Source organism: Atractosteus spatula, chromosome 8 (assembly GCF_055471065.1).
Source record: "Atractosteus spatula isolate fAtrSpa1 chromosome 8, fAtrSpa1.hap1, whole genome shotgun sequence".
Lineage (NCBI taxonomy): Eukaryota > Metazoa > Chordata > Actinopteri > Semionotiformes > Lepisosteidae > Atractosteus > Atractosteus spatula.
Window position 1 is genome coordinate 48847604 of NC_142713.1, and position 27448 is coordinate 48875051.

Consider the following 27448-nt stretch of genomic DNA (forward strand, 5'->3'; position numbering starts at 1 on the left):
TGGAATTTACAGTGTCAAGCTTGTCAAGATGAGAGCGAACCCAACTGGTACATTAAGATGGCCTCACTTTTCTGGCCATTCACCTTTTCGCTTGATCTCTAGGGTTCTCCGACTTGCACAGATCTCAAGATGCAGTGGAACCACTCAGCGGGCGTGACCTGTGTTTAACACATCTTTTCTCACTCGTAAAAGTTTTTTTTTTGTTAGATGTTATGTCATTGTATTTCATTTTCAGGTTATTTTGTTCTTTACACAAAGGAATGGGGAGTATGGAACAGGCTACCAACTGCAAAACTGACTAGAAGAGCCACATGCCCTTCTTTTGTTTATGATGTTTATGTTATTAGTATTTTCTCACCATTTTGTTTCTACAATCCATTAACATTTATTTTAGAATTCCACATAAAAAATGACATTTTCAGATGACGGATGAAAATGAAGGTTCAGATCTAGTGTGCAATGACATTTACTTTGCTCCATTGTCATTTTCTCTCTGAGAAAAAATAACAGACACTAATGGGTTGATCGCCTTGAAAAGAAAAGTGCTTCATCTTTGTGCCCGCGGTGTGTTTAATAAATGGAGATGTTGAATGCCCTGTTAACCAAGAGCTCCTGGTAACGTTAGCTAATAGTCTAAAAAGATACCTTGCCTTATCTGTGAGAGGAGGGAAGCAGTCAATCTGCCACAAGCTTATGTATTTAAAAAACTATTAATAGTATCACTCTTCTTTCTTAAACTGGCTAATAATATAGTTTTAATCTAGTCTATATGAGCATTAAATTAAACACTGTTGCTTACTTCATCAGATCAACCCAGATTTCTGCAAAGTCTTTAGAGAACGGATTGTGATACTTTTCATTTCAGGAGAAGGGGCTCTGTCCTAACACTGTTCAGTTAAAGGCAGCTCCTGCTTCACAGTGCCACTGTAGAACTCCTTACTGAGATCCAACAACAGTGGTTTGCTTGGAAGCTCTGACTAGTCATTGTTGGTAATTCAGCAGCGATCATGGAGGCACAAGTCCAGAAGCTAAACACCTGTGTCTTGCTGAACTTTTTTAATGAATTATGGTAACGGCAGCTATTTTGCTGAAGAAAAATATCTGGTAGCTTGTCTTGAAAAGAAAGGGGCCGTTTAGCTGGTTGTTTCTGGCTGTGAAATGTTTGGCCCAGTATCAAGTAATTAAGAAGTGATGTACCCTGTATGTAAAAGTATAAGCTGTATGTTGAATAACTTTGTATGAAACATCAGATATTTCCATAAAAAATAGTAGAATTATAGTCAACAGCTTTATGGGGTTACATTTATAGCTTCTACGATACATAAGAGTAAAAAGTGCTCCCCATTTTCAATTGCAAGTGAAAATATTTTATGCAGCGTATTAAATGTGTGCATATAGTAATTTTTCTTTTTCATTATTTGTACCTTTAATTTGTTATGATTACACTCACAAAAGTGTGCTGGTTGGTCTCATTAATTTTCTTAATTTGTCTCTTAATTGCTTTTTAAACACAAAATCCTGCTGTCTTGTATCTTTGTTAATCTTTGTTGATGTCAGTAGCTGGATTATTCTAAAACATGAAGTAGTACCCTGGGGTGTTGTTAGAAGTTCTAAGGAAGTTCTGGTTAATCTCCATGTTGTGTGCTAATTTTACCAGAATCAGTTTGACTTTTAGGGAAGATAGACTAATTTATTTGCTGCATTTTCTCCTTTCGTTATAGCTTCAGTACAGAATCCACATGCAGTGTTATTTTGTTTACTTAGATGAGTGAGTTTTTTCACCTAATTTTGTAGGGGTCTGAAAAAGCTTACCTTGCTATGTTGTTAAAGCTTACACTCTGGCTTCTTTCAAGATACAGCTGGATAAAATCCTTGGATCAATTAGCTACAATAAACCACACAAGTTTGGTGACCATCTCTCATTTGTATCTTTTCGTATTTTATGTTCTTTCCTAAACCGAGGATTGTTACCAATAATTTGATTAGTGCTAACAGTCGGAGATATTGTTACACCTTTGGTGCTTTTAAGTATCAATATTCCTAATTAGGACACTTTGTGCCACTTAAAGGAGTACATATTCTCTTAACCCTTCAAACAACACTGACAGGGCGCCTGCAGAATGAATTATCACACAGCACCTCTACCTTTTTGCAACAATAAACTTTTATTTTAAAGGGAGTCTGTTTGCTTTTAATTGTAGCTGTACAATATTTTAGCATATTCTGGTTTCACTTCATATCATCTAATTGGATTCTAACACTGGTAGTTAAGTGCCAACTTTTCTTCAGTGCAGCTTATAGGGTTCACCGAAATTGTACCTAATGTTCTTCCAAACGTTGGAATTATTTATCATTATTTCATTACCTTAGAGTCCTCATTGACTTCACATATACCAGTTTTTATAGCATTGTTTTCAAAGACCTGAATGAAAATCAGCTGTCTTTGACCACATTCTTCGCTTATTGTCATCATAGAGTTTATTAAAACTAGGACAGCTCCTTTGAAATCTCTGATAAATTCTAATTTTTTAATAATATCTCACTGTTTTTTTTTTACTTTAAAACTTGCTCAATGATAGACAGAAGTTGGAGTAAATGTATATTTTTGGAAAACAATGCATATAAAAACATTTGGAAGACAAGAGGCAATATTTTCTGAATGTATTTTTGATTTCGACTTGGAATAATTCAAAGACTGTATAAAAAGAGAAACATTTGCACTCTTGAAAATGAAAAGCTAGTTGTGTTACTGGTTTAACTGAGTCATTCTGAGAAACTGGCTGCAAGATCATACTCATAATTTACCCAGCCTCATTCACCCACTGGGGAAAACCTGTGATGCATGCTGATTTACAGATTCACTTCTCCCTTTTTCTGGTTTCGCCCATAAAACCTCTACACCATTCAGTAGTTCTTCTCCATGGGGCCAAACCAAAGGATGTAGGGCAATAGAGTAATAGCCAAAATGATTGGGCATAGTTATTTCCCTAAATCTGTAGCTAATTGAATTAATGTATTAGGAAACCTCCGATCCACAAAATGTTTCATAAATGTTTTCTTTTGCATGCAGATGTACTGTATTATCTTACAGTATGTAACTGAACAACAGCGTAGTTCAGAACCAAAATAACTCTGAAAAATTCTCCTGGCTCAGTTTCTAAATGTTTCCAAAGAAAATTCTCTGTAGGGTAATATTTGTGAAGTGAGGAACAAATTTGCATTTGACAAGTCATCTTTCTGTATTGCAAAAATCAACGTTGTGTTTTGTCAGCATGTTTTTTTATCTTTGATAGTAGAGAAATGGTATTCCCTTCTTCAGTTTCAGAGTCTAAATGTTCAGGTCCATTAATATTTCATCTCAGTGCAAAATTTCTGCATTAAATGTTTATAGTGATTTTACAACACAGTACTAAAATCCTAATTGGTATATTACTGTAAGTTGCTTCAGATGAAGAATAGCACTGGCACACTTGTTCTCCAACACATCGCTTCCTAAAAATAACAAATATTGTCTATTAAACTAAACGGTTTGACAGTAATAACTCTTTTCTTTTTATTGAAGGCTTATTCATCTTAGCAAGCAACTGTGAAGAAATTAATTTAAGACAGGCTGCCAACACTTTTTTTCTGAAACTGTCAACGTCTCTGGAGTTGTAGAAATAAGTATTTACATATTGCGCCTAATTCACAAAAATGTTAACCACCTTGTGCTAGGATGAGTGATTGTTCAATAAATAAGTTACATGCATTGTCATTACAGTATGGTTTTTAAAATAAGATTTATTGCTAAACATTGTTAGTCGGTATCATTGTTGAGATGAAGGGTTATGACTGAGACTATGACTTCAGTTGTTATTTTCTAAATTTATTTTCTTGAATTATAAACCACTTCTGCCTCTGTTTGTTTTTTAATTTACTGTAATGCACAAATAATAGATAAAATATAACATAGCTACTATCAATTGGAATTCATTAACATTAATTTAGTTAAATGATGAAGAATCTTGATGTTATTACAAATATTAAATATTTACATCAGAATTGACAGATTTTCAATCAGATTGTGCATTTGACTGGAAATTGTATGTGTTAAACAAGATTCAGCATTTCTCATAATACTTCTTAATTATGATATTCAGTACTAATAGTTTTCTCAGTAATTGAAAGTAATAGGAAAAGTAACAGAATATTTTTGAGATCTTGGCTACAGATCTTTGGGGTGACCCAGCAATTGAAATTCTTGACTGTGTTTCTTATTGTAGTTGCTTTAATAATTGTATTTTCATGTGTTACAGATGGAGATTCGTTGGGAGAGGATATTGATTTTAACTGGGAAGAATACTTAGAAGAAACAGGTGCCAGTGCTGCTCCTCATACAGCATTTAAACATGTGAGTCTGGGATCAGCCAATCAGTAACATGCATGTCTGAGAGTGCTTATTATTATGACCTTGATAGTAAGGGTCATAAGGACTACTGTGTTTGCATGCATTTTTGTCTGTCATTGATATTTTCTCTGGATGATTACAGAGGCTGTTGTGGCACAGGTGGATTTATTGTTTACTGTTAAATTTTACGTTACCAGCTTTTATTGGACATGCACTAATGCTGATGAAACACTCTCACTCTACACATCATATACTGCTAATAACATTGTGCCCAACGGACAAGTTAATTTTATTCTTTGAACATTAACCTCCTTAAATGACCAATGAATTTGGTTGTAGCCTGCCCATTGGGACATAGAGTATTTGTGTAAGTATACAAATATAAATAATGTATATACTGTATTATTATATAAACCTTACAGCTGTACGTTGTCATTTTAAAGAGAGAAATTTGAAAAACTGTCTGTGAAGTTGAGAATGGAATCCAGCTGCATTTTTATTTCAACATGATGCAATACGAGTTGTCCACGTGTGAGCTATTCCCCACTCACAAACCTGGTTCCTCAGGGAGGTTTTACAACATGGTGTTCTTTGACCTGACTGAGGCTGGAACAGTGGAGGTGAGGTTGCTGAGGAGCAGTGCAACAAGAGTGGAAATGTTGTTCCACCACAAATATAGGATCTCCTCCTGACTAAATTGTAACTGTAAGCAATGTTGCTTGTCAGCCAGGAACTACAGTATATGACCCTGCAACTCACAACTGGCAACCCACTGAAGCTAAGCAGGTGTGAGCCTGGTCAGTACCTGGATGGGAGACCTCCTGGGAAAAGCTAAGGTTGCTGCTGGAAGAGGTGATTGTGGGGCCAGTAAGGAGCACTCACTCTGTGGTCTGTGTGGGTCCTAATGCCCCAGTAAAGTGATGGGGGCTCTATACTCTATAAAGCCTCCATCCTTCCGATGAGACATATGTAAAACCGAGGTCCTGGTCATTAAAAATCAAATTTCCCCTTGGCCTTTATCAGTCATGCCCTCCTAATTTTCCCTATCTTTGAAATGGCTTCATTACTATGCTCTCCTCCCCACTGATAGCTGCTGTGTGGTGAGTGTACTGGTGCACTTTGGCTGCCGTTGCATCATCCAAGTGGATGCTGCAATTGGTGGTGGTGGAGAGAAGTCCCCATTACCTGTAGAGCACTTTGAATGGAGTGTCCAAAAAAAAAGCTAAGTGTAAGGATTATTATTACTATTATATTGGGAACAAGTGATTCTATAAAAAAAAAATGTTTTCTCCTGTTTATTTACTGATTGAATAATTTTAGGTGGAAATCAGCCTCCAGAGCAGCTTCCAACCAGGAATGAAACTGGAAGTGGCTAACAAGAGCAACCCAGATACCTACTGGGTGGCCACCATCATCACCACCTGTGGACAGCTGCTGCTGCTACGGTTCAGTGGCTACGGAGACGACCGCAAGGCAGACTTCTGGGTCGATGTCATGACGGCGAATCTGCACCCGGTGGGCTGGTGTACTCAGAACAACAAGGTGTTAATGCCACCCGAAGGTAAGGATGTTGGAGAAAACATTCCGTATCCACAGATTAATTTAGTTACAGCTCCCAGCAGCACTTAGGTTTAACCACTGCTTTTAATTTGCAGAACCGACAGCAATTAAACAAAATGCTAAATTTATTGATTTAGATTTTTTACTGTACAGTAATTATGGACAGTGCTGCTCATCATGTCATAAAAGTGCAATCTTAGTCAATGCACTGTGCATTTTCTTCTCCTTTTATCTTCATAGAATCCTACAGAAACCCTTCTGTAGGTCACACCTTTCTATATGTCCATACGTTTTAAACTTTGCATGTTGTTTTTTGATGGTATCCAAACACAGAAGGCTTACGTTAGGAATTCTGTAATGTTTTAGAATCTGTTTTGCAGTCACATTGATGGGTGATCCATACTGTAGGTACATTTTGCAGAGAAAGTAAAAGCAAGTGCTGACAGTCCCATGGGATGACATCAGCAGTATCTGGTTAAATCAGACAAAAACTCACTGGAGTGACTAGTGCTTAAGAAAACAGATGGTTATTGATGAGAAATGAAACTTTGTTGCTGTTTTGTTACTTTCCCTACATTATTCTTTATGACAACTCCACAATGCTGAAAGAATATTATAGTCTGCTCACTCTGAGGTTATTGATCTTTGGGGACAGGCACTCTTGAATAACATAAAGTGCAAGTTCTAAACATGAACATTTTACAACATTAATAGCCAGTTAAAACTGTTTTCAGATATGATAATAATAAGTTTAGGTTTCATCTTTTAAAAACATTAAATGAAATACATTTTTTTCTCCCAAGGAATCTCTCTGGGTCTCTTTTCACTTGTTGAAGCAAACCATTATCAAGTAATTTTTTATCGATTAAGCAATTGAAGAGACAACTGACAATGACAGGGATTGGGAATATCTTTGACTAAATGTGACAAAAAAACTGTACTGTCAATAGACTGACATGCAAAGTGCATTAATTAAATTCTTATTGTGCTGTTATTAGTTTTTATGTGAAAGGAAATGATAATGTGACATTTGGACAGAATATAATTAAGATTTGCAATCAAGAGCCTTTGCATCTTCCATGATGTTTAAAATGGTATGGCCTATTATACCAGGATTACACTGTGTTTCATCACTACCTTGTAATTGAATATTACAGCGGATCAACATCTCATCTTGGATTTCCAGTCTTTTGTATTTTGTTTGAGATAGTTTGGAATCTATCTTTAGATGTCCCTTTGCATGTATTTTAGTACGCACTATGCAAAGAGGTAAGGATAATGGTAGAAATTGATAATGATTTTTTTCTGTTTGTATTTTCAGTATTTTATGCCAGTGTTAGTGCAGAAATGTAGATTTGGTTGTGAAATTGTGTGCTCATCGTTGTTCTTCTAATCACTACTGGTAAAATAATACCAGCTTCAGAATAGGTGTGATGAAAGAGAAGGCAACAACGCCCCAAATAATAATATTTTAAAATAAATAACCATCCAAGCTCGCATTATTACAGTTGTCTTTTTTATTTCTTTTTGTTTCTCAGACAACTGTTACCTGAGAAAAGGTAAGCAGTATTACCAGTATATTAGCTTTTCCTGACTGCTTATTTTATATCTGCTGTGTTAAATGAGTAGAGCGCATGATGGTCTTTCTTTGCATTTAAAAGACGTGGTTTCTGCCATCTTTATTTTGGTTTTATTTTCCTGCCTTCCTGTTGCATGTCTTACTACATGTGTCCTGCAAGAATATCTTTTTTTTCTTCTTTGGTTTTGACAGTTCGCTCACTTCTGCTGCAAAACTTGCTTCTAAACAGAAAAAAAGGAATGGCAAGGGAAATAGTGCAGAAAAAAATGTTAGTATTTCAGAATGGCCTGAATCCTGCCCTGTTCTAACAGAATCCCCTAAGTTATTCACAATCTGCATGAAGAATATTTTCAGAAGCTACTTTTGCAAGGTTATTTCGAATTTTAATGCACAATCTACATTGGAATGACAAGTCACAAAGAGGGTAAATCATTTTTCAGGATAGAAACAAGTAAAACAATTACAAACAAAAATATTAATTTTGCTGCACATTTACAAAATTAGAGACTTTACATAAAGCAAAGAAAGCTTCTGCTGATTTCACTACATATGTTCCCTACAAAAGGCAAATTGTTTCAAACAGTAGGAAAAATCTCACTTCTTACTTTGTATTACAGTTTTACAGGAGGTGTATTTTCAACATGAACACAGATAAAAAATTAGATGCTAAGAACACAGTTCTTTTTGCTCTTTCTTCAGATTCTGTCATTCATTAATATTTTTCTTGTTTAATTATGAATTGTTATTATGCTGTTTAATGCAAGCTTGGAGGGTCAGGCACAGTTTCGTATGCACATACTGTAGCAGTATATTACTAGCTTTTCTGTGAATTAAAAAAAACATTTTAAAATACTGGTCTTTATGTGTATTACTGGATGACTCAAAATGAGGATAAAAACATTTGTTTTTTTCGTTTCTGCATTTAAAGAACATTACTGTAATAATTGCAAGCCTGACTAAGCACAGTATTTTTTTTAAAACTTGAACCGTGTATTTAAATCCATAACACTTCTGTACGCTGAGTAAGAGTTTATGATTTTCATAAATTCATTTGCATTCTTTTTTAAGGCAGTGCGCATCTTGAAAACATAGGCCTTATAACAGCATATGTCAGGAGAATAGGTGGTAAGGGGAAAAAAGATTTTATGGTAAAAAAGTCCAATTAGTTTTGTGTTGCTGTTGATTTTAGTGAGAATTAAGGAGAGCTCAAGGGATGTGGTTTTCTGAAAGTGGATAGCAACTTAAATGTTTCTGACAGGTTCCATATGCTGAATAAGCTGTATTGTTCTCACACTTTAAATCACATGTATTTATTAGGAAATGAAGATTTACATAGTACTTAGTGTAGGATTGCGTTGTGCTTGCTCCCTGAACTCGCAACTGCATGTGAGCACCCCTTCCCCTGCTGTAGTATTTACACCCAGGCTTTTTGTGCACTACTCAGAACACAGCGCACTAACTTCTCCTGCCTGCTTCTAATGCCACAGCTTCTGGAATCTCGGCCTAGACGTCTGCTTTTGGGCTCTTTAGCTTTGTAAACTCAGCTGTCAAAGCAAACACAGGGGATAAACCTTGGTTCAGAAAGTTCAAGTGACTGGCAGCTTTGTGCTGGTGATATTGTTTGCTGTTAGCATGTGTGGATAAATTACAACCCAGTGGTCATGACAATGTTTCTTATTGATTTTTAAGCAGCTTTTAAAAAGCTTTTTGTTAGTGATATCAGTGTTTTTCTATGGAAGACATCAGTGTGTTTATTTAAAAACTATTGGACTTTATTGTACTGACCTATATAGGACGTATGTTGTATCATCAATCTTATTACCTTAAGTCCATCTAACTGATCAGTGAAGGCTTGCTTACTGTACATATCAAAAAGGATATAGGAAACAATCTCTCTTATTGTTATGAAATGACAGCAGTGTAAATCATGTCTGTGTGATTTTAAACACTCTAAATCTGTTCTTAAAATATCCTTATATTGTGTATACTTCTTTAATGTTTTTGAAGCTTAATTTTTTGTTGAACGGATTTCAGTGTCAGTGATATAATTTTACACTGGAAACAGATCAGAACAAATAAGGGAAAGATTATGTGGTCTGTCCTCTTCCAAAGAAAAATGATTAGGTGTGAAGTTTCATTTTCTCCCTTATTAAGTGAAAAAAATCTGCCAAGAATTTACGTTAAGTAGCATTGCATTATCTGATGTGCATGATTTGATAAACACTTGGAAACTTATTTTGTTATCTGGGACTGATATGATTACTTTTCATGCAGTTTCTTTTGAAACCACCAACTCCTGCTGATACACTACTTTGTCAGAGAGAGAGTGGTCCTTGTGGCCCCCCTAAAGAAACCCACACTTCTTGTTGGTACTTCACAGGCATTTGTTTATCATCCTTTGCAGACCCCTGGCCAGATTGGTGTGGTGTAGCACAAATCTGAATTCAGGTTGTGAGGATCAACCTGCAAATCAGAATAATGGTGTTTATCAGATGAACCTAGGTGAAAAAATACATTAACCGTGCCTCTGTCAATGTTAGTCTCCAAGTAAGGGTATCTCTTTAAAGGCAGGTGTGTCCGAAAGAAATTGCCTGTTTTTTCCAATGCTTTTTTAAAAGTATATTATGTGCTGTTTATTTAATTACCCTAAAAAAGTGTATTTTTGGTTCATTTGTCTTGTGTGTTTGTCAAGGTCTGATTTCTGTTTATGTGCAACATTCGTGTCTTTGAGTCTTTCATCTTTTTCTGATTTGACCTGTCTGACTTGTTTTCTCTACTCTTAATTCCTTCTAGTGTTTGGTTCTCCTTCTTGCCTTTTATCCTTGTTAAGCCATGTTTGGATTTGTATTATGATCACACTACTTTGTAACATGGGGTCAGACAGAAGCTGTCACTTTGACAACAGAGAAGTAGGAATTATGCCCTCACATCTCACAGTGAAATGGGTAGCACAACTGTTACAGAGATTTTTCTTTCTATGCTCTGTAACTCATTACAGTAAATCAACCTGTATTCTCCTGGATTTTCTGCATAAAATAATTTACAAGGAATGGCATAATAATAAGCTTAAGTTTACAGAATGTTTCAGAATAATATTTGAACTCAAAGGATTATGAGAGCTTTTTGAACTCCTTTAAAACAGAAAACCTCTAACCTTTTTTCAGTCTTTTGTAAACTTATTATGGTAATACATAATTGAATGTAGTGATTCTTAGGTGTAACGTTAACGTGATGCTACTTTCTCATACCTCTGAACCTCTGCTACACTGAAGCCCTTGGTGCATGAAGATGAGGTTAAGAGGTCTTTGGTCAGATTTTCGGTGTCTGAAATACATGGTTAGATAATGGGTTCTAATTAGTCAAACCATATACGTGGACTGGAGACCATCAACTTGCTGAAGTTGCTGCTTGTTCATCTCAAATTTTCAAAGTTTCAGAAAAGGATTTGTTTGTGTTAAATTTTTTAGACAGTGCACTAAGTTCATGTGTTCCGGACTACAAATAATATTTTAAAATACAACACTAAATAAAGGCAGTTTATTCTTGTAAGCATAGATTTATTTTCCTGTAACTGTAAGTGTTGTATATCATATTGTCCTTTAAAGTTTAAAATCATAATATTCTCAAGGAGTCTGATATGGAATGAAAATAAAGTGTGAAAATATTTGCATGTTGTACAGAGGTGCACCTGTTCCAGTGAAAGGTAGAAAATGTTTACAGTTAAGTGCTCGTAAAGAGTAATTGAAAACAGGCACCAAAAGCTGTTTTTGACTTGTGTACAAAGTGTACGAAAAGTGGGATGCAGTAAAGAAATTACAGTGGCAGACAGTTTTGGTTTTTGCGTCAAATTGCGAATTTAATCAAGCAATTTAAATTAATGTAAAATATCTGCAGTAAGCAGCTTATAGGATGAGTTAAAAATTACTAAAATGTTCTAATTTGTCAATGGGGGAGAAAATAATTGTTAATATATTTTCTGTAAAAAAATAAATTAAATATCTGATCTGGCAAAGGTGCTTGCTTTAATTTAAAAAATATAAGAATTCTGTGAATAACTGGATAATGTAATTGTAATACGATAAAAAATGTCATTGCATTTATTAGAGGCGAATTTGGCTTATTGACACCAAGCAGAAATCACTTGATCCTTGATGTTTTTCAGTATATGTCTTAATTTCATGGGTTTTAATATATTAAGACATCGTTATAATGATTATAGCTATATATTGTATTGCTCTGTAGAACGTGTGAAAAACATGTACATCTCTTCTACACTCTTGTATGTGTAAGATACTCAAGACCCATTGAGATGGTGAGTCATAAATGGATTTGAGATGGCATCACTAGCATTTCAGAAAACAAACAGCAGTCTGTGCCGCATGACACTGCTATACACATCCCCTGTTGCCAATCAGATATAAAACGTGGACAAACATTCACATTAGAATTTGATGGGCAGAGAAATTCTAAGAAACTATCTGATGTTTTTTCTATGAATGCTTAGTAGACAGTTTTTTTCCCTTGCTGATTGTACTCCTTAAATCAGAAAAGTAAATTGGAATATTCCATTTAAAGCAGAAAGTAAAATATGTGAATGGTACATTTTTCATTTTTCTGTTAAAGTTTATGTCCATTTTTTTGAAGGAATGTAGAATTGGGTATGATTTTGCTGTTTTAGTGTTTTCAGTACTGGAGAGGAAGATTTTTACCTATAATAAAAGGATAACATATACTTTGCTTGTTGTTAGTTAAGCTTTATGTGTAACATTCTATTCAAAAATATTCAACTTCGTTCAAATAGTTCAATTCCTCCATGAAGCCAAAGCTAATTTGCTTTTCATCTTTGATTTAAAAAGTTTAATGTACTCTGGCAGTCAAAACTTTGTTAACACTCGTAAATCTTACTGAAATCCTTCTTAGAAAGAATAGCTATTATTAAATTACTGACTTGTAAAAAAGTTTTTTCCTTTCAAAAGCAAATACACCAATGGATGTGCTTAACCTTAATTTTACCTCATTTCGTCTTTTTAAGCCTATCTTATGTATCAGACTGCACATTCTCCTCTCAGTAAAAAAGGCCCGAGACAGATTTGAGTTCCTTAGCTGACTGAAGAAAAAGATCCTAGCTTGTTTGTTCTAAACGCAGAGCTTGAAAATGGGTATAGGAGGAGTGTACAGTGCATGAGCGTCTGTGCCAGTTAGGTTGTGCATACTTAGTCTTCACAATGGAGTGAATTCTTTGAAGGAAATTGCACCAAAAAATAAGAATGAGGAAATATTGTGTTCTAGTGCAAACCACAATCAGAAGATTCTGCTTAAGGTGAGGAAAAGGAGCTAAAAGAACCAATTAATAAACTGATTCCTTAAACAATGTGAGGTTGACTGTTTCCTAACTTGCACTTAGCATTCTGCTTGTGTTTAATTCAATATCAAATGTCACCATCTCAGAGGAATCAACAGTTGTTGACTGCCAAGGAAGACAGTATGATGGGGGACATGAAAAATCAAAAAGGTTTCCTTAGAGCATCACAAACTGGAAAGAATAGCCATTTAAGCATATACATTTGTCAAAGGAGTGATGGCAAATAGCAATGGAGCACTATGTTAGAAGATATGAATTTATGAGAACAAAAACAGGTTGCAACTATGGGCCTATGAAGGCCTACTGTAAAACATAGAGGTGGCGGCGTCATGGTTTGGGGTAGGTTTTCCGATATACTGACAGGAAAAATTGTAACAAGATAAATTTGTAAAGGAACATTATTTCTGCATCGTAATGAAGTCCCTTAGGACAGCACCTTTTGATTGAAGAGGTCCTGATGAGCTGATCTACTTTAAAAGAATACCAGTAATTTTTTTTTTTTAAACATAACTGACTTTCCAAATTGCTTGATTTTAAACATTTTAATGTGTTAATAAATGAGATAGACACGAGAGTTAAAAACTACTTCAGTCAGCATAAATATGATCTAAGATGATAAGGACTGAGTGGGGGAAAAAAACAGTGAAACTTGTGATGTTTTTTTGACATAATGCCTTAGTTGTGTCTTTTTTGGTGTTTTGGACAAAAATTAATTTATCCAAGATAACCTTTGTTTCAAATACAGAATGTTATAAAATTGAACAGATGCAAACATATTTTCAAGCCAATGAAATGCAATGCATAATTTATTTTCTTAGCTTATTTTTCTTTCAGCTAAGAAAAATAAATTATTTTTCTTAGCTGAAAAAACATTAAGAGTATGTCATTTTCATAAATGTAATAAACAATAATAACAGTAATATGGCAGTTCTCTTTACAACCCCAGCTCTGGTACTACTGTGCAGTAGACCCATAACTGGCCCAACACCTGTATTCTGGAATTTAGCAGCTTCTGGACTGCAGTGGGGCAGTAATGTCACCACAGTGCAGAACACGACTGCCAGACAATGGGAACAGACTGGAATGAAGGAAGGGGAAGGGAGGAGTCTGAAACGTAATACAATAGAAGGGAAACATAGGTTGCTGTGGATTGGTGGCTTCAAAACACTAGGGTCCAGGGTTTAGTTCCGGCCTTCATGACTGGTGTCCCATCTGATGGGAGAGATCGGTCGCCTGCTCTCAGTCCTGCCTTGCTTTTGGGATAGGTAGTAGTTCGCTGTGACCCCCATCAGGCTGTTTGATAATAGGTGGATGGGATTAGGGTTGTTTAGATTCTATAACCCATTCATGGATTTGGTAGGGCTAATGCTGTTTCTCTTGCAAAATGTTCCCCAGGATATTTAATGTCCTGTTTCAGCAACTCTTTGTTTTAACACCACATAAAAATAGAACCTTCTTTATCTCCAGCACCTCTTGTCACCATGCTTGATTGATTTACTGGTCCAAGCACTTCTTGCATTAGTCTGTTTTTTCCACAGAGATTTTCGTCCTCACTCTGACCAGGTTTCACAGGAGTACATTTGCCTAATGTGAAGAACGCTGAAGGAGACATTTTTCTGGTGGCATAATACAGTGTCAATACAAGTATACAGACTGAATAGATTGTGTAAGTATTTTGTTTGCACGGTAGAATGGCAGTGCATTTTAACAGCATGAACAGGTTTTGCAATCACCATTGATTGGACAGAGTGTCATCTTAATAGACCAAACCTACAATTTTGTGTGCCTCCATCAACTGTAATCACAATATTGAAATTCTAATATACAGTTCACATTCAGTTTCTGCTTCTACCTGACTTCACATCTGCTGTGTGCATGCTATATTTTACTCTTTTTTTTGTTAGAATTGTTTTCAGCTATTCCCAGAGAATACCTCACTGCTCAGTGCTTTTCATTTAAAAGACTCTTATCTGGCTTGATACGTAGAAATGTATAACAGTTACTAACCATTCTAATAATGGAACAGCAACAAGATGCAGACTGTTGTTCACACACATGTCAATTACATGCTGCAGTGTACAGAATAGACACCACCAACCCCTCCTTCCCATTTTTACTCAGTGAATCCCAACTATTCAAACTGTTCAGGCAGTGTTCTTGCATGGATAAGTGGCCACCCAGCACAGGATATTTCACTGAACCATCAGCAAGCCAATGAATTCTAGTGTGTCTTATATGGGGAATGTGAGAGGGCGGTGACTGGCGGTGTGCAAGTGAAGGTGCCAATTTGTGAGTTTTGTGAAACTGAATTTGTGAGTTTTTGATTGAGGGTTTTTGTAGGTCTCAGAGAGAGACTGGGTAGTCTCAGTGACAGACTTAGTTTTGTGAACAGTTTCAGAGTGAAAAGTAGGGTTGTAAGTTGTTTTCAGGTATGCAGCTAAGCTGCCCAGCATGAAAGACAGGGACTGAACACGTCAGTCAGAAGAAGCAGCTCAGGCTTTGTGTTGGTGTTTTGTTTGGTTTGGTGGTTATCAGCACTGTAAATAAACTGCACTTAATTTTCTATATACCTACTACTCTGTGTGTTTGTTTCCCCCTGACCTGCCTGTCAAAATTCCCTGTTTTAAGACAGTGCACCAGCGATTTTCACAGAGTTGAATTGGGCAATGAAATATTTACAGATAGTTTTCTACGAAGAAGGCTCTATGGACTCATTAAGATTATTCAGTTTTGTTGTTGTCTATACAGTCTGTCCAAAGAGGGGCAGTATTTTGTTTTTAGATTTTGTAATTGCCAATTATTTTTGTTTTGTGCAATTTGGAATTTGCTGTTTGTTTTTTCAGCTTGGTTTGCTGGCACAGCTTGGCATACTGGTACAGTATCACATAGGGAGAACAAGGATTTGTGCCTGCAATCCTGTCATATGCTTCCCTGTCAGAGCCGTTAGTTGTCTGATAAACCGCAAGCTATACAGTGCCTTACTAGGAGAGTTAGAGCAGCTGTATGCTCAGTGAATTCTGGGAGCTTTTGTAAGGTGGCAAGCTCATAAACCCCTGGTCAAGTAAAGCCCACTCAATTTCAGCAACACTAGGCCGGTTCTGTGCTGCTTCTGCTGCTGTGTGGGGAATTCAGATTACAGCTGGATAAGTGACGTAGCCCAGAGAAGCTGTAATGTAGTTTTGGGTTATAAGGCTCAGTTTATGCTCCTAGAGAGAATTTTTATTGGCTCATCGTTCCTTTCCAAGGCTTGGTCAGTCACTTCACATGGACCCTGTTGAAAATAAAAGCAGTCCGATACTTTTTACTTATCTCAGTTACTGGGTCACCCTCATATTTAATTATGTACAGCTACTCTGGATAAACTCTCTCTCAATCTATATACTGTATACAGTATATATGCAGTACACCTTATGGCATAAATCAGTGTTAATTCCCTTTATAATTTTGAAGTTTTGTATATACTTCCAGAATAAAGCGGGGTTTTATCCAAAAATAGGTACCTGTGTACTTTTGTCATAAGGATATAACATCTTCCCCCACATTTTTGCATATTGCTTTGCAATTCTTTAGTCCTACTAGAGTTGTACTATACTTTGGAAAAAAACTTTGCTTTTTGTACAGTATCCCATCATCTGCACACAAAGAAAGATATCATTTACTCTATGGAAGAAACTGAAAATGTACTAGTTTTCTAACACATTTGCAGAGGAGCATGCTGTTCTTTACTAGAACGTCTTGTTGGTAGTTATGCAATTTTTATGTGCTGTATGTATTAGACTGTGAGAAGAGAATACAAATTAAGTGGCTTATGAAGATATGTAAACTGATTTTGTTTTTTGGTTATTTTCTGCATTTGAACAAAAATGCAGGGTTTAGTTCATAGTTCTGTGAGTGGTAGCTTTATAGAAAAAATGTGATTTGTTTTTTCCTGTGTTGTTGTGTGCTGTGCTTTTGCATCTCTCTTGCAACAACCAAACATACACCCACACCTGTCCTGCAAGACACATGGTGATAAACCGGTGGGTGATGTTGAGAGTGCACCGTAAATGTACGAACTGGAGCCTAAGTGACAATCAGAGGATGGGAGCGATACACATTGGTTGGAATCCCTGTTCCATTGCAGGTGATTCTACAATAACAAATCCTGGTAACACTGTGGAAGTTCAGCAGTGCCCCAGTAGACTTCACAGCATAGTGGGCAGGTGGCACAAGCTGGATTCAAAACTGCGATCTACAGGATGTAGGAGTCATTTTTTCCCTTTAACAGGAAAATTATAACAAGATGATGAGTAACACAGGGGCCTTCTGTTGTGTATTAGTACTTTAGGTTTTGAAAAGAGTTGTTAAGGCAGTTAATGTTTTTTTTTGCAAATGCTAGTAAAATGGTGGAAATATAAACTGTAGATATTTTCTATAGAAGACGAACTGCCTAGAGTATGACTGCCCAGGGTCATTGATTTCTAATGTTCTTAAATTACATAAAAGCAGCACTACTGTCAATCAGCAACACAAAAGCAATATGCCTTACAAATTATAGTTTTCAGTATCTTGTAGACCAACTGATTTATAAAATAAAAAAAAACATGCAAATATCTTGTAAGTTAGAAATGTATTGTTTGTTTCAATAGAGAGTTTGTAGTTCTGCTGGTGTTGTTGCTTATGTCTGCAACTAAAGTTATTTTTAAGTGTTCACAGTTTTGAAAAAGACCACAAAACTGCCTTGACAAAAAGCTTGCAGGTTCCACTGTTGATATGAACCTTTCATCTGAGTCTGCTTTGTATATCTTTTCTTCTCATTGAGTCTTGTAAACATGAATGGTGTAATGTCATTAAAATGTTAAGAAATGTGCTACTGTCTTCTGAAATATAGTTGCCATTTGAAAAAACTAAATTTAGGCTAAGAAAATAATTAGCTATATGGTGTAGTTGACATTTTATAAAGGGCTTGCAGATGAAGTAAATTATTTTTAATAAAAGGCCATACAGTAAATGTCATTATTTCTTTAAAGAAAAAAATACATAATATCGTAAAAGAGGCTTTGTACTCACTAACAGTTGGGATTGTTTAACTACTATGATTAAATTTGCCAGAAAAACTGGATTGCCACTAGTATGCTGATTATTAGCAGCAAAAATACAGCCGCCACACAGGATTAGTTGGCAGTAACATGTGCAGGATTAGGGACGCGTCCAAGAGCAAACGAACTGCTCCATTTCCTGTGGGGGTGTACACCCTGCAAGACCTGTGTGTCACAGGAAACATTGTTTAATCACAAGGCTTCCTACTTAACTACTATATTTATTTATGCCAGATTAAATGTTTAAAAAGAAAGAGTTTTGATGGATTCTATGGTGCACTTAAATATGACCCCCATTGTATTTTTTGAAAGGACGAGTAATGATGATGGCCTGTTCTGTGAGATCCAATATAAAGGAGATCACAGCGTTCACCACCCCACTAATATGCATATGATTGATATATACAGTGTATAAAACAAAGTATGTAAACCCCCCATTATAATAATTCTGGGAATTAGAAGTTCTTACCATAATACCCTTGTTAAGGTGATGTTTTCTTAATCAAAAGGCTTCGTATTGGGAAAAATTAAATGTTTTTGAGATGCAAAGATGTATTGAATAGAAGAAAGTGAATAATTAAGAATTAATGTGTGTGAGATAATAAATTAACCCCTAGTTCAATTGTCACCATCAAGGGGATAATTGGAGTTATCCATCCATCCATTTTCTTACAATTTTATCCAATGCAAGGTCATGGGGGAGCAGGATCTTATCGTAGCAAATTAATTAGAATCTTTGGTTAAATTAAGTGGGTAACAACTAAACAAGGAATGAGTTTCAGCAGCCCTGTTTTATATAAGAGACAGAAACTTTGAGAGTTTGGTCTTCACCATGCAGGTTAGTGGGAACTTGTAATTTCGTGATCAAAAAAGATTAAAAGTTGATGTTTATCAGTTGGGAAAGAGGGTCAGAAAGCCATGTCTAAACCTTTGGCACTCCATCTATCCACTCTCAGACAGATAGCTTTCAAATGGAAAATATTTAAGACCAGTTGTCCTGTCAAGATCTTCTTCAGAGCAACCTAGAAAATCACTTCAGAAGTCTAAATCCCAGAATAATATCAGGCCTTTCCCTCTGCACCTAATGGTTGTGTATATGCTTCAACCATCAGGAAAAGACTGAACAGGAATGGTTATCATGGCAGAATAGCCAGGAAAAAAATAACATTGCCGCCTGTCTCAAGTGCGCCAAAGAGCACATAGACGATGAATGTTCTCTGGACATACAAGTCAGAAGTTGAACGTTTTGACCACAATGTGAAACATTTTGTGTGGTGCAAACCAAACCCAAAAGAGGAAGAAAGCAGGTTCTACCACAGGACTTGGACAGCTTGCCATCACTGATGGAACCATTAATGTGGCTAATTTTGGGGGACAATGTTAGGCTGTCCTTTTGGCAGATGAAGCGGAGCCAAAAGTGGGTCATGCAGCGGGACAGTGATCCCAAACATAGTAGATCTACAACAGAAAGGCTGAAGAAAAATAAGTAGAATTTTGACACTTTGGATTGGCCCAGGCAAATTTCAGACCTAAATTTTAAGACCAGATTACTCATCTGACCACATGGAAGAAGTAAAGGTTTATTCCAAGCTGAAAAGAGAAGAAAAGAAACACAACGTTTCGGCTATGGAGCCTTCTTCAGGTGTGAGCTGACCATATGACCATATGACTTTTTTCCACCACCCAAAACCCTTCTTTGCACCAGTTTATTCTCAAAAGTGCATTTTTAGGTGTAATAAGGGTCTATGTGTTGCAACCCAACTATAGTATCCCTCTCTGTGAAGGTCTCTACACACTGTACTTAATGAACTGTCCACTCATGCCTTACATTGAAATTGGCAGTCAGCTGATTCAGTTGCTAAACTGTTTCGCCTTGCATCTCGAACCAATCCACAGACAACACGGTTGAGGAGTATGCACTTTCATCCACGGTTCCCCCGAATTGACTGATAATGTCTTTCCCCTCAGCTTACATGCCATCATCATCTTAACCACTGTTCCTCATGAAACATCACCAAGTTGAGCAGTCTTCATCACTGAAGCTCTTGCCAAACGTGCCCTAACAATCACTCCTCTTTTAAAGTCAGTGAATCTATTAATTTAGCCATGGCAGCCAAGATAAAGGGTGACTGGGCCTGCCTGGCATTTTTGGGATGTTGGGATGTTAATTGCTTAATTAACTCAGGAACCACACACAATATCTAATCCAAAAGGAAAAAACATCATAGGCAATCAATATTTCCCACAACACGGAAAAAGGATTCTAAAGTTCCTATTAAAGACAAATTTAACTTGGGAAGAAAGTACAAACTTTTATTTTTCTCCGTAGTCTTTTACTCATCAATGGGAAATCTGAGGGTATACTTTAAAAAATAAAACTCTTCCAACTGCCACCTTTTTCAACTGCCTGTGGGCCGCAATGACCTCTGGGGTGCTGATGGCCTGCTATTTGTGGCCCCTATCTTAAATAAATGCTGTATGCCTTATAGCACTTCACCGCCCTTTAATACCTTGAAGTGCCTTATTGAAATGTCTTTACATTCTTGCTTGAATGAATAAGTTACTTCTATTAAGGGTGTTCCCACTGACGTCAGTATAGCTCTCAGTGTGCATACAGTGTCCTTGCAAAAGTACTCACCCATACAATGATGTCCCTTTTTTGAATTACAAATGACGTACACACTATTTTAAAGTGAGTATTAAAATTCAAAACATGAATACTCTATTTTATGGGTGAAGGACGTTAAATGTCAGTGCAAATTGTGAAGAAAAATCAAAAACTAAAATATGTTGATTGCATAAATATTCACCCCCCTCCTCCCCTCGAGTCTCTGGAGGAACGGTACAGTTCACCCATTCTTTGCACATGCACTGTATGCTTAAGATCTGTCACGTTTGTTCACTTCAAAATTGTATACATGATTTTTAATTCAATTGTATACATGGTTTTTATTTTTATCTTGGCACTGCTACATTAAAGCGACATCGTGTGTGTTATTTGTGATTTTTAGTAGTCATGTCGAAAACACACTGAAATTGTGTGTCTTCAGCAAACGTATGAAGACTTAACACTGGGTAAATCTTTCTTGGTCGTTATTAATTTTAAGTGCATTTATGGAAAGGTATGAGAACAGAGAGCGAACACGTGTTTTCCAATGTTCATACTGTTTTTTAAAATTATATCGGGGAATTAAAAAAACTGCAAAATGCATGCAGTAAATAAATATATAGCCTTAAATATCTCTGACTGTAGTTCAGTTAAACATATGGCATCAGTTAGCAGTGTTGTTTTAATAAATGTTGCATGTACAACATAAGGCACTCATTTTCTTGTCTTTAAGGGGTGATTTCTTATAAGCCTTTCAAAGGATCATATGTTTTCATTTGTACATGTTATAGCAATAAAAAAGTAAACCAAAATTGTCATATTTTGTCTGCAGCATTCAGCTCATTTTTTTTACACAAAGATTCCAATTGGGAGTAGTTGACTTAGCACACCTGCTATAAATGTTGAACATCCAGGGACCTAATTAATGGAGTTCTGGGCTTTACAGATTAGCCCGCACTGTGGACTGAGCCATCATTTACAAATCTCTTCACTTCTTAAGGTTTGTTCGGAGCCTTTGTTGAACTTATTGGTAAGTTCTGTCAAATTCAATTATACGTTCACTTCATTTGGAGTGTTAACTGATACATGATATAGTCAAAACTGAAGCTCTTTTAAAACAGATTGTCTAAAAGGGTAAATCATTATTATATACTGTATATATGATATAGTCATGAAGAGCCTGCAGATGAGCCCAGTGTATTTTTTTAAGATTCAAAAGAATTTAAGCAATTTTGGTTATGAAACTGTGAGGACATGGGTTAGATCATTATCATTATTTAGTGTCTCAGCTGTGTTAAGGATCCCTACATGGATTATAGTATAATCCAACAAAGGAAATCCCATAGTGCTGGAAGTATGACCTGTAAAAACGTGGGACCTACTTAACAGTGAGTACTGTAAGTGCTTACTTGGGGGAACAGAGATAGAAATGTCTAATTACTAAATATTTTGAAGGATTAATTGTTTCTTATAGGTCAGTTTTGCATGCTAGACCTACACAAAGAGAACTGTAGTGGATAGCTCATAGGGCCACCTGCTGAGTTGAGCTCCAGGCATGGTGACCAACGTGTAGCTGGTCATACGACCCAGTAAAGTTAACATGCCAACAGGGCACCTGAAGATGACACCAAGCCACTCTTTGAGTAGGAGGTAAGATTAAGTGGAGAAAAATGCCCCGATATGATGATAACATCACCAGCTTTAAATTTAGGAAAAGGGGCTGTGTTCTTCTATTTGTGGAAATGTTTATTTCCTTTTTGTGGTCTTCACTAGGTAAGAGAAGCCTCTGTTTTAATGTAGTACATTTTTTTGGTGCGGGGAGAAAGATTCCCTCTGGTTTAGCATCAGCTTAGAGCATGGTTTTGTCCTGAGTAGAGTCTTTTATTTTAAATGAAGCAACTTTGCCTTCCTGTTACTGAATTTATATAGCTTTTGGGCTGTATTGGCACGCGTCATTTTGTAAAGGACTGGGCCCAGGGACTCATACCCTTCTTGTAAATATTTGTAAATGGTATTCTCTGTGTTTTTACTTTTAGTTCATGCGTTTTGTAGATATTTGTCTCTGAGGATACAGCCTGTTCATTTTTTCTCCACCAAATTGTTCATGGATGATTAAAAAAGGTAAATTAATTTGTTCAGTTTTTCCTGGCCTGTGGGGTGGTGTTTTTATTTAGATTTTAGAAATTGCTTGTAGTCATGTTGGTTTTAAGACTATTATTTTAAACATTATTTTCACTAAAATGTTTGACCTCTAACACCACCAAAAAAGAATACTGCTGCCATGCATTTAAAGCGTGGTACCCTGCGCCACTTGCAGAGGGAAGTTCGCACTCTTTTACAATTTTACAATGATCAGCGTCTTGATTTCACACTGCTATCCTCAGGCAGATATTCTTGGTTGTTTCTTGTCTCCTTGGGTCCAACCCATTTTTTCTTAGTTCTGAGATGAATAATTCCAGTTGCACTTAGTCAAGCCCATTGACAATGGTTCTTACAATGATGTCTCACTCTATTTCTATGATTTGTGTTACTAACAACAGCTTACATTGTTCCGTGCTTCTTAGATTGTCTGGGTCTTTTGTGTTTGTTTTTTTATTCACATCTGTTTTGCATTCATATCTTTGTACAGACCACATAGATTGGTTGACATTTTTATGGAGGCACAAAGGCAATTTCTCATCTTGAATTTTGATTGTCACAGAAGCACTTAAGTACATATATACTGTATATTGAGAATCAAGCTGTGACTTATTAATGGGTGTACCTTCTACTACTAGTCATAACAGCTGCACAGTATTGACCCATGAAGAGTAAAGCATTCCTAATAAGGACGCGTTGTTACTCAGCACTGCCTAACATAGCTAGGCTCTAGTTAGAGGACACACTGGACTGCTTTGAATCTACTGCAGATCAAAACCTAGCACTTCAATCAGGGAGAAGAGTCGGCTGGTCCACCGTTTGAATGTTGTTCTGTGGAAGAAATGCTTGGCTGAGCCGAAATGCTTGTGTGAGCTCTAGTTTTGTCGTGCTGCCAAGAAAGATGACATTGAACGGGAAGGAATGGCACATCTACAGGTGCACATCACAGGAGATGATAACAAGTAGGCCTACTAAAATCAACACTGTACAGGACTCAAGAGAAGCCAGCTTCTGGTGTGTTCCAGTGGTAGAAGAGGAAAAATAATTACACAAATGAGAATCTACAGTAGTACGGTCTTGCTACTTAAATGCGCTGCAGCATTGTTCACGTGTAAGTGGTAATGGATCGTTTGACTGACTGTGGAATGGTAAACTCTAAAAGTGCTAATTATATGTCGGAGATTTATGTTTCCTTCTGTCCTCCCCAAAACCCTGGTGATCATTGCAACTTAGATGAGGAGGGGTGTATTTACCCTCATGAACAGGCTATGTGTTTATGTGCTTGTGTACCCGTGCTTGTGAATGCTGCAGATTATTGAGCTGTAAAATATTTGTGCATCTTCTACAAGTCCAAATTTCAGATGTGCTAACCACACATGATAATCGTTAGTTACATGTTAATCAGAGATGCATAAAAGCATGAAGCATGAAACAAAGATTTCTTTTGTAGGTTAAAACTTTCCATAAATCCACACTTCTCATTCTATGTCCATGTTTTGTCATATACTTTATATGTCTTACATTTTATATAAATTTGTTCAATGTTTTTAAGGCACTGTGCTCTGCAGAAGGGCTTTTGTTATTCAGAAAATATAGTTGCCTGTCTCTTTCTGATGGTATATGACAAGCATGATCAACATGAATGTATCGGACTTCAAGTAATTAAAGCAGATTGATGTGCATCAGTGCTACGCAAACAGATTATTGCGCTATAATGGACTTATTAGTTGGCTGTGACTGCCTGTTTATTGAAATATTTTATAAACAGTTTAATTATTGAATTTGAAGGCTTGTAAAAAGATGATCGATAAAACAGCCTTTCTGTTGTGCCGCTAGGACAAAACACAGAGAATTAGTTTATAAAAGATGAGGTGGTGCCTGCTTTGATTTAGTCAAGGCTACCTAATAATGTATGTTAACGTTGCTTAAGTGTTAAATCTGAAGGCATTTCTTTTTATTTTCCTGCAAGTGCAAGGTAGGTCACTGGCTGATCAATTTGAAGGTATTTTAAGCATTGCAAGTTTTCCAGGTTGGAATATTTGCTAGTCCACTAAATATCTAAAATCGGAGTCATATTACAATTTTGAGGCGCAGTTCTATGGCACAAGTATAGCATGGATTTGTAACCCACCCAGTACTTATCAGGGCTCTGCAGGGCACAGACAGGGACAGTTTATAGACAAAACAAATTTTGCCATTTATATTTAGTGCTATACAGTGCCACTAAGCATTACTGAATATTTCTTCAAATTAAAAACTGTATTTAAAAAAAAATTTAAATGTATATGTGGTCTGATTAGGATAAGTAGTAATTGCCCTCTCACAACTAACAAAATATCTTCCCAAACATTCTTCCTTTAAGGGAATCATAACCGTTGCTAGTCTCCAGTGCAGCTGAGTGATGAGGCATTTCCTCCCTCTGTACACTCAGGTGTTCAATGAGACTGGATTACACAGTGGCAGTAGTAAAGACAAACGAAATTTTGGCTGAGGAAAGAAAGAAAGTAATCTTGCTAAGGAGGCTTTCTGTTTTAGGTTGTGTATATACTCAAATGGAGAGAAAACAGAGACGGTTCTTATTTTTTGCCCTTTGCTTGCTTGATCTTGGTCAGCTCATCTGCGTGTAAACCTGCATTTTATCCTTTAACCTCCTTATTCCACAAAGCATTGCCTACATTTTTCTTTTCATGTCTTCCTCTGCAGCACTTAGGTCTTTAATATTTGAAAATGCTTTTTATAATGGATGTATGTACTACTACAAAGAAAAGCTGTTCTCTAAAATAAAAATTACTTGAATGATTGCAGGCATTTTTTGGCAAAAATAACAGTTCTGTCCTGGCTGCTTGGAATACACGGAGTAGGGCATACATTTTCCTTCTCTAATAATCCAGTGTGAAGTGGGCGGTTATTACATCTTATAATGGGTATGAAATCACAGGCAAGTGCCACTTTTGAGCCCTCATAATACAGTCCTGGGCTGGAGGTGAGATTCAGCTAGGCAGTCACTGGGCTGAGACGCTCCGAACAATTCCCAGCAAATTGTTCATTCAGAGTGATCCATCAGATACATTGCAAATCTTGGTATCTGATGGTCTTTTCAAACCTTGCTAAAATAGACCTAATAGTGATAGGTGAGGAAATCAAAGCAGAAACAGAAATATTCTCCAGATCAAAAATCAGCCTTCAGCTTTGAAATCAGAAGTAGGATGAGTTTGTAGCTGAAGTTCAAATGTCAAATGTGTTTGCTACAATTGTCTTCAGTAGGATGCTGACTAATCCAAGTAAGAGATGTAAAAATAGTTTACATATTTGTGGGTTGAGGTCAACAAGCATATAACTAAAAAAGAGAGAAAAATGATGGAATTAAAAGGAAAGCAGATTTATTATCATATAATAGCCAAAAAAGAAACCAGTGAATAAAATATTCTGTAATTTTAATTATTTCTCAATTTGCAATTTTCACTTAATTTTAATGAATTTCCCATTGTGTAGTCCTGATATTAGTCATATTTTATTTTGTATGTAGCTCCCATATGATACTGATTTAAGAGTAGATTACTGATCAATAGAAGTATTCACAGATTCTGACTTCAGAACGTGACCAATCACTCCACTTTTAACCTTTAACCACACAAGTTGTAATTTTGTTTTTACAAAACGTATTCTTATAGCTTTTTATTTTCAAAGTTTAAAGGAGGTATTATTTTTTAATAAAAGTTTTTCACCATTTACTGTGTTGCTGCTCTGTTGAGAGTTATATTTATTACTTGTGCAACAGTGGGGAGCAAATTATTTTTTCCTCTGTGATTAGCTTTGAGTCTTGTTGTTCTCAGCAGGTTATACAGTACACTGTGAATCAAATCAAGACACAAAATGTATAATGAATTATAAATCACTGCAATATTACATGTGGTTTAGGAAGTAGGAAGCTGTTTTGGAAGCAGATTAAATATATTACCTGTATAGAATTCAAATTCAAATACTTCTGTGCATTTAATACATTTAAAGATGGTACTTTAACCTGAAAAGCTCTATTTTTCATTTACTTTTCAGTTGAATCATTACATATGTAAATGTGCCTTTTAAGTGAATATTGAGTGGATAGTTAACAATCACAATAGATGTACTTCTTGACAGATAAAAAGGTTCCTTTCTCATACCGAACAACAGATATTCAGTTTAGTGTCCTGTAGATTACAGCTTGTTCATCAGATCACACTTTTTTATAACCCTAAATGGATTACAAAAAATTTACATTCTAATGTTTATTTGGTGGCTGTACATGGGATTTGTGGTTTTGGATGTGTTCATACTCTGAAGAATCCAGCTATTCACATACTGATGTGGTAATACAAAGACAATCATCCTAAGAGTATAAAACAGAAGAAAGAGAAAGATGTGCTCGAATGTCAACAGATGTCTTAATGCCTCATCTCTGTGAATTTTATTCAGTGATTTGTAAAGCGCTTTTTTCCATCTCCTGTAGCAAAACAGCAGTGACATGAAATTATTTTCATCATCATTAAGCTTTGATAACCTTTGAAAACATGAAGTGATATTGTATGTTTTAAGTATCATGATCAAAAGCAGAAAGTAGCTAAAGGTAGTATGTTTAAAGTCTGTTAAAAGTTTTTTTTTTCTTATTGGATTTTTGTGAGGCTTCTGCTTGGCTGAAAGCTTACCTTTTGAGCATTGATATCTTAATGATAAATATTCCAAATGTGTACATCATTTG

The 27448-nt window shown here is 36.1% G+C and overlaps 1 protein-coding gene across 2 annotated transcripts in view; it reads left to right on the top strand.

The window, feature by feature from the left end:
- Positions 1–27448, top strand: part of sfmbt2 (Scm like with four mbt domains 2) — an 87322-nt gene that overhangs the window by 13755 nt on the left and 46119 nt on the right. The window contains exons 3-5 of one of the 2 annotated variants that reach the window (XM_088924127.1): positions 4296–4390; positions 5708–5948; positions 7486–7506. In XM_088924127.1, coding sequence (XP_088780253.1) covers positions 4296–4390; positions 5708–5948; positions 7486–7506 — 357 coding nt within the window. The remainder of the gene's footprint in view (positions 1–4295; positions 4391–5707; positions 5949–7485; positions 7507–27448) is intronic. The other variant, XM_088924128.1, reaches the window with a different exon arrangement.